Raw genomic sequence first — 9,123 nt, 5'->3', positions numbered from 1 at the left:
ACATAAAAGACACCATTTCGAGCGTGGCCATTTTCGTGCGGGTGACACGTAAAAGCACCCACTACACTCTCTGAGTGGTTGGCGTTAGGAAGGGCATCCAGCTGTAGAAACTCTGCCAAATTAGATTGGAGCCTGGTGTTGCCATCCGGTTTCACCAGTCCTCAGTCAAATCGTCCAACCCATGCTAGCATGGAAAGCGGACGTTAAACGATGATGATGATGATGATGATGATGATGTCTCAGTAGCCTGTGACGATAACGTAGTTGGGCAGGTCTACACTTCCTGATGCTAATTACCAAATGCTACTAAATTTGGTTTATCCCAAATTCAAGTAGAATTATTAACTATTAAACATTCTGTTATAATTAGTAAAGAAGTGAGTTATACAAATTACTTCCTCAACAAAACAAAGAGTAATCACACATGACAGTCCTGATAAGCTCCAACCACATATATGTTCTATTAAAATAATATTACCAATCTATCTTATATCATCCCATTTCATATTTCTTCAGTCTTTCCTTTTGTATGAACTGTATTTTCACACCGCCATGTGAGTAAGTGAAATGTGAGAGGATGTATGAATACACTACTGCAAGAGTGAGTGAATCTATGAGTGTATGAAAATTGCTTGTTTGCAAGAAATTCATTGTAACATATAACTTGGAATAGCGACTTAACATTGAATTTATCCATCTTTAATATATTATTTTGTCTTGGTATTCAATATTCACTTTCTGTGATAGCCATATAAAATTCTTAATTAGTACATCTACTACTACTTATCATTTTGTTGTCTACTTTTCCATGCTTGCACAGATCAACCAAAACTATGTAAGGACAGAGTTTTCTATGGCTGGATGCCCTTCCTGATTGATGCTAACCCTCACTCATTTCCAAGCAAGATAATAATCCCCTAGTCTAAAAATCAATGGACAAGCTTGACATGGCTTCTCAGTGGATTACAAGAAAATAGCAATATGAATAGTGACTGTTTCATTTAAAAGCAGCAAACACATGGAAAACAATACTGATAAATATCTATGAACAATATAGGCATATATTACAAAATCTATTTTAGGTTTGAGATTAAACTTGTCTTGCAAAAATAAAAGCTCCTACTGTAGTCATTCATTTGGTGCCAGACTAGATTTGATCAAGCAGGGATATGATAGAAGAAACTGCAGCTATGGTTAGATAAGCTGGATATTATTTGTATCATTTTATCAGTGGTTCTCTCATTAGTTCATTGCTGTTTTAACTGTCTTTTTATTTTTTAGCCTTAAGTCAACTCTGATCAAACTTATCTGTGATGAAAGACTTCCAGTCATGACCATCCCCTCTTTCTGCCAGTCACTGAGCAGAGTATACCAAGAACCACATTATCCAGAGTGACTTTCTTTCTCTGATGATAGGGAAATGGCCTTGTGAGTGGATTTGGTAAAAGGAAACTGATTATATATATATATATATATATATATATATATATATATATCGTCATCGTCATCACTTTAACACTCACTTCTCCATGCTTGCAATGGATTGAAGTTTACTAGGACAGATTTTCTACAGCCAGGTACTCTTTCTGTCACCAACCTTCACCTGTTTCCAAGCAAGGTAATATTTCCCCACGACCAGACATATTTTCACAGAATACTAAAAATAAATGACATTCGTTAACAACAGGGGCGGGGAAAGGTTTTAGTGTGGCAGGCAAAAATTTACAAAGAAAAAGGTCCGCGGGCAGATCACAAGTTCTAACTCTTATATCTGTGTAGAACTGCTCAACCCATGTCAGCATGGAAAGCGGACATTAAATGATGATGATGATGATGATGATGATGGTGGGTGTGTGTGTGTGTGTGTGTGTGTGTGCGTAAAAATATACATCCTCTGATACATGCCCTGCCCCTCTCATAATTCCTTGTCTTGTGAATTACTTGGTTACCCTGCCAATGTTGGTGCCACTTTAAAAGCATCCAGTCCATACTGTAATGTGGTTGGCATCTGGAGGGGCATCCAGCTGTAAACATCTTGCCAAAACTAACTTCGCCTGTGCTAGTACCACGTAAAAAGCACCGAGTCCACTCTGTGGAGTGGTTGGTGTTAGGAAGGGTATCTAGCCATAAAATCCCTGCCAAAACAGACACAGTAGGCTTGGGTAGATTTTCTACCTGACCAGCCCCTGTCAACTGTCCTACCTACTCATGCATGCGTGGAAGATGGATGTTAAACGATGATGATGATGATTTTATATATATATATATATATATATATATATATATATATATATATATGTGTGTGTGTGTGTATGTATATATATATGTATTTATTTATTTGATGGACCTCTTTCAGTTTCTGTTTTACTACATTCACACACAAGGTTTTGGTTGGCCTGGGTCTATAGAAGAGATTTGCCCAAGGTATGTAGTGAGACTGGACCTGAAACCATGTGGTTGAGATGGAAGCTTCTTAATCACAGTCAACCATGCTTGTGTATAGCCACACCTGCACGCATATATATATATATATATATATATACACACATACACACACACTCACTCACACATACACTTATACAATAATCAGCTAATTAATATGTGAACATTCATTCGCATGTGTGTGTGTGTGTGTTTGTGTGTACACACTTCTCTGCAAAATAAAACTTAACTTCCTTTGTAACAAGAACCTAATATTACATTAATAAAACATTAAAAAGAGGAAATGGCACAATTAGACAAATCTTTTAAATTGGCAATTTTAATTTGAAACCAGAAACAGGAAAAAATACATATTTCCCAACCAGTTATTGGGAAAGCAAGTGAGGTACATTATAGCCAAAGTTAGTGAAAAACAAAACAGTTCAAATGTGTGATCTTGCCACCAGGGTCATGTACTTCCTATGGAAGCCCCTTTGGTACCACTGCTCTATCTCCCAGAAGACAAAGCTCCACATCTACAATGTTTTGATCTCCACCATTCTCCTCTATGGAACAAAAGTGTGGTCCTTTGTGAAGACCCTGGCAAAGAGGGTCAACAGTTTCAAGAGCAAAGACCTCAGACCCATCAAGAACATCAGATGGTACCATTGTGTTACTAACAAAGAACTGCATGTGCACTCACATCAACCCACTGCCTCCCACCGCAGGTGCTGATACAGACATGTCCTCTGCCTCCCACTGATCATCCTACCAAGGCCTTGCTCTCATTCAACACAGCAGCTGTAGGCTGGAAGAGGCCCTGTATCAGGCTCTGCAGCAGATGGCTGGATGTGATTAAGGAAGATCTCTAGATCTTGAAGGATGCAGAGGGACTGGTACAAGACTGCCAGCGATGTGGAACACAGGTGGACCTGGTCGACTCCACACACAATGATACCTCTGAGACCACTAACCTGGGATAGCCTCAGCCCCATCAAGCAACAGCATGAAGCAAGCAAGAAGCATTTGAGAATGAATAACAAATAACAAAAAATAATTTAGTTTGTTAAATCCACATTGTTTGGTTAACTATAAATTAATATTTAAAATGAAACCCTGTCACCATTCCAGGTGTTATAATTTATAAGGGCATGTGACTTATCAAATATAATATCCAACTCCAAAGAATTTTATTAAACATGTGTCCAGTTGGCAAGCAGCAGAAAAGAAATAGAATTCTAATAATGTGAGTCAAAGAGTTGAAGCTATTGTTATCTAGTCCCCTGTCAACCTTGATTATGCAGACCTATAATAAAATGCATTCTATTTCTGACTACCTCTTCTTTTTAGGAGTGCATTACACACACACACACACACACATTGTAAAGGCGCATGGCTTAGTGGCTGGGTGTTGCATTCACGATTGTGAGGTCGTGGGTTCAATTCCCAGATAGACGATAGTATCAATAGTGTTCTGAACCTTCTAAAGATAAGTGTGTGAGCACAATATGAATCATGTCTCAGTTTGATCTCATGAATTTTCAAGGAAGATGGAGAAAATATAACAACAGAAAATTTCCAGTAGGATACTGTTCCTGGTTGAAGCCAGTTTGTCTCAGGATGAAGTCATGACTATAACACAGCCCCATTACTGCTAGAGCTTTACAAACTCATGCCTATATAAGAAATCAATTATACTGAGCCTTAACCACAAACCCACATCCTTAAAATAAGGAAGGTGACCTCAGGAACTATATGTACACATACTAACAACTTATCAATTCATAAGAAATGAGAAATGCACAAACATAATCCATTCTAAAACACTAATACTTTTATTACATTCTAATACACTATCACACCACACCCCAACTATACACACAAACACATTCAATTGTAATACAACAAAGTAAAACAAAGGTGAATATAATAGTATATATGCACAATTTAAATTACTATCAAAACTACAACAATGCAGTTGTCTTGGTTTCACAATGCAATCTTAGAACAAATCGTTTGGCAAATAGAACCTCTAAAAATTATACACACACACACAATTTGTCTTAGATTAGTAATTATAAGATAGAGTGTGTGTGTGTGTGTGTGTGTGTGTGTGTGTGTGTGTGTGCGCGCACTCTTGTGCATAATCATCATTTAACATCTGTTGTCTATGCTGGCATGGGTCGAAGGGTTTGGCCAGGGCTGGCAAGCTGCACCAGACTCCAGTCTGGTTTGGCATGGTTTCTACAGCTGGATGCCCTTCCTAACACCAACCACTTTACAGAGTGTGCTGGGTGCTTTTACATGGCACTGCATGGGTGTTTTTAAGTGGCATCACACAGGAGCTTTTATGTGGTACCAAATGGGGGTTTTTATGTGGTACTGCACAGATGCTTATACATAGCACCACACAGGCATTTTTACATGGCACTGCATGGATGCTTTTATGTGGCACTGCCATGAGAGCTTTACACTACCAGAGGGACCAGTTTTAACACTTCTGCTATGAGTATGGGTCTTCTTGAGCACAACAAGGCACCAGGCATATGCACACATATACACATAAACATATATGCAAACACGAACTACTGTACTTCCATACTGGAATCACTTAACCAAGTTCTGAAAAACATACATTAAACACAGGTTCCAATCATTACTAATGATTTTTTTTTTTTACTAGGTGTAATGTATTATGAACTAATAATTTACTACTATTTATACAAGAAATTTTTGATTTCTTAAAAAGAAACAATTCTGATGCTAAGATATGAGGAAATAAATTACTTACCTGAAAGATATGCAACTCTTTCTCTAAGAATTGGAACAATATCGGCTGCTTTCAATCCATCATTTCTTCTACCACCTAAATTTTGAATGAGAAAGAAGTAAAAATGTATTTTATTTTCACAAGTAGCATTAAAATTAAGAACAATTTTTTTCATTTGAAACAAGAATACTTTCACCCTTTTAATATCAACCCTCCTGAGACTGCCCTTGCTTCTATGACACAAATTTCCTGTTTTAAAAACCTTCCATTAAAATTCCATGTTAAATACCAGCTTAATAATGACAAAGTTATTTCACTAAATTCATCATTATTTTCAAAATTAATAGAAACAAAGACAGTGTATTTCAACAGAAATATGGTAACAAAAGAGTTAAAAATATTTTTATTTATATGGAGCAGAATTGATAATGAACACCATTTAATGGTGTTCAATCAAAAAAGAGGCCTAACTTTTAAAATAGGGCACCAGCCAACCAGTACTGCATGTTCACAACTGCAGAGCTAAGTACATGTGACCTTCAACTTCTGATTAACAATAGCCAAATTATGCTATGTTAATTAGTCATTGATCTACATGTGCTACAGTGAACATATATATGGTGCACCTGGTGATTTGCTACATATTGAACAATGAGATTTAGAAGAACAAAGTGTTGTGTGAAATTCTGTATAGAATTGGAGGAAAAACTATTAGAGACTATTGGAGAATGTTGCAATAGGCTTAGAGAAAAGATTACTTGAACTAATGCAATGTCACAAGTAGTTCCAACTATAGCTTCCCAATTTTTTAAATCTAAAACTTATTACTTCAGAGAAATCAGAAGGAGAAAACAAATATCCTGGGTTTCCAAGAATTTCCTGGAAATAGACCTATTGATTTTCATTTTTAACTCTTTTATTTTATGACTCAAGTGTTTAACTTAGAGTATGATTAGAAGTCAAGAATCATAAGCATTAAAATTATTTTATCAAAAAATGTATACTTGTACAGAAAATCTAATAAATTACAAAAAAGAAAATTAAGACAAAAATTTCTTGGAATATGCAAAGAATATTTAAATCAGATAGATAGTATTGTTTCAAAAAGCATACATTATTGATAGTGTCATTACTCAAACTTGATTTCAATTTTATGCAGAAAAACCTGTTTCTATGGAAGTTGGAGGATAAAACAGTTTGTGCAGAAATTTCAAACATTTCCAGTTCTTTGGATTGTTTTCAAAAACCTTGTTAATAGCAACATTTAATCTGTGTAGTAGAGATGGAATAGGCGCTTCAAATCTCATGACTTAATATTGAGAATAAGAAGAAGGGGGATTTTTCTGACAAAGTAATGAACAATTTTCAAACAGTTTCTTTGTGATATTTTGCAAAAAGTAGAAACAGGTCAAGTGCATCCAAAATTAAAAGAAATTACATAAATACTTTATTGATTCCTTTGCCACTCTGCCTTTTTTCTGAGGGTTTTTTTTTTTTTCTTTTCTAATTTTAAATAGAAATTCTCTCAATGAGAGGAGCTGTGGTGTAATTTGTCAATTCAATTTTTCTAGAATAAAAAACAAAATACACCTGCAAAGACCAAGGTTACATCACTGCAACTTAATTTTTCAAATCCTATTTTAATTCATTCTGAGGTTGCTTCAATTTTTAAAGAACAAGAATATTTCTAACATTGCAAAAAGGTTATTCCATTTTGTCTTTGTATAAACTATAATTGATGATAATGTTCTTCTTTAAATATTTCTCATGTTTTTTTGTTTGTTTTTTAAATCTACAAAATGAACTGAGAATTTCCATTTTAATAAGATATCCAATGCTTTTAATTTTCTTCAACGAAAGAGCCTTCTGCGATAGAAGCTATATCACAAAGTTCAGGTTCCTGTAAATCAACATAAATTATTGACTACATATGTAACTGCAGAATCTACATTTAGATCACCATCCTTGAATCTACCTTCAAATTCATCGTTATTGTAAGAGTCATTAGTTAAATTAACTTCATCAGAATCTGACTTAGTATTCTTATAAATAACATCAGAAGCAACCAAATGAAAACCATGTGCACAACATAATACTTGCAGTTATACTTGCGCCATCAGTTATGACTGAACATATACTTTTTCCCAATCAATATTGAATTCAGGAAGTTTTGTTTCTCAAAGTTCAATAATTTTTCAGCAGCTAAACTCCCATAAATTCTGATCATTTCTAAATTCTAAAATTTACCAGATGAATGTACATCTACATTCAAATACCTGCAATTATGCAAAGATGTATATTCATCAAACACTGAATTTTTCAGAATTTCTCTTTCTTTTAGTTATTTCACTAATCAAATTTTTCCTCCAATCATATTGATGTTGAATTATCTGCAATGAGAATCATTTTTTGGTAAAATCCAACCTTAATCTGTAACTTCTCAACTAGCAGAACTTTTAACCATTGCATTCACAGAAAATTCATCAACAACTAATTTGGATACTATTTCATCTATAGTTCATCTACTTTTCCTTAAAAGTAAACTTATTTTCTGCTGGTTGGTTCTTTTCGAAAAAGGATCTTCTATTTCAGCTGTACTAGTTTCTGAGGAAATGACTTTGTAAAACTATCTTAAAATGATGTTAAAGCCTGTCTGTCTGTCTGTCTGTATCTCTCTCTCTGTAAGATTAGTCTTGCAGTGAAAAATAAATTTTTAAATAATACAGCAGTTTCTAACTTGCTATTTTAACCTAATTTCTTGAAAATTTAGGATCTGGAAACCACAGGAGGGAAGCTCTAACACCAACATTTCAAATCTGGAAAAACATTCACTGAATGTAATCCCATATTTGAATGACTTTCCATAACAACTGATGATAGTTAAAAAGCAAAAATGCATGCTGTGATCCATGAAAATCACCCTCTGACTATCCATGAAGTTGTCTATGCTGTGAAGTGGCTGATTTTATCTGGAACAAATTATGATAAACTCACTTCTAGGAGCAAACTCTAAATAAAAACTGATATAAAGTATGGTATGCTTTAGTCCAGTTTTCTAGTTTTGGAGGTTTGGTAAAATGCACAAAGTCCATATTGTATTTAGTGATGGGAAAGGTATCCAACCTATGAAATCCATGGATGGGTGGGAGTGGGAACAAAGCTGGCAGGTTATTTCTGCTGTATGTACATTGGATGATGAACTATGCTGAAATGATTAGTGAGTCATCCAACTCAAACCAGGATGGAGAAAGGAAAAAACTGAATGTAAGATGATGGTGACAATGCGAAAGACACACTAAAAAGAAACAGAAGTTTCTATGCACTTACTCAACCTGTTAAAAATAGCAACCAGATCTCTGTCATAAAAAGAAAAAAAAACATGAAGGTCCTATTGGATAATGTAGTCTCAGAAATACTGTGTCTGAATAATGCTGGATGATCAGAGTTGGAACACTGTTTGTAGATTTGCCCAATTGGAGATAGCTGAGTCATAGCAACATCATCACCCTGCAGTAGTCAAGTAATTGTTCGTTATTGATTGCACCAAAGTTTAGCATGGTCAGATTTTCTTCTTTGAAGGAAAATGTTAGATTTTCCACATCAAGAATTTCAACTGAGAATATTTGATCAGTGATCCACATAATAAACCTGATCTGATGCAGTGAATAACACTACAGTCTAATTGAGAAAATCACATCAACTGTGAAACATCTGCTAATAAATGATCTGATACATTTGTATGTTGACTTTCACACTGGGGTTAGCTTTTCTTTTTGATAAAGTTTGGGAAAATCAGTAAGTGAAATTCAGAATAACGGGATCAGTATTTGGAATCGATATTTTAGTGCTGGGTGTCCTTTCTAATGTTAAACATAATGTCAGATAATGAAATATGTTTATACTCTTTAGACAGAACTATATATATATATATA

General features: G+C 34.8%; 1 protein-coding gene across 7 annotated transcripts in view; it reads right to left on the bottom strand.

The window, feature by feature from the left end:
• LOC106875262 (kalirin) overlaps positions 1-9,123 on the bottom strand; it is a 551,716-nt gene that overhangs the window by 453,009 nt on the left and 89,584 nt on the right. For all 7 annotated transcript variants that reach the window (XM_052965684.1, XM_052965687.1, XM_052965686.1 and 4 more), the window contains one exon: positions 5,213-5,287. In XM_052965684.1, the coding sequence (XP_052821644.1) occupies positions 5,213-5,287 (75 nt within the window). The remainder of the gene's footprint in view (positions 1-5,212; positions 5,288-9,123) is intronic.

Source organism: Octopus bimaculoides, chromosome 2 (genome assembly GCF_001194135.2).
Source record: "Octopus bimaculoides isolate UCB-OBI-ISO-001 chromosome 2, ASM119413v2, whole genome shotgun sequence".
Classification (NCBI taxonomy): domain Eukaryota; kingdom Metazoa; phylum Mollusca; class Cephalopoda; order Octopoda; family Octopodidae; genus Octopus; species Octopus bimaculoides.
The sequence above is the reverse complement of the archived record's forward strand: the minus strand, read 5'-3'. Positions and strand labels throughout refer to the sequence as shown.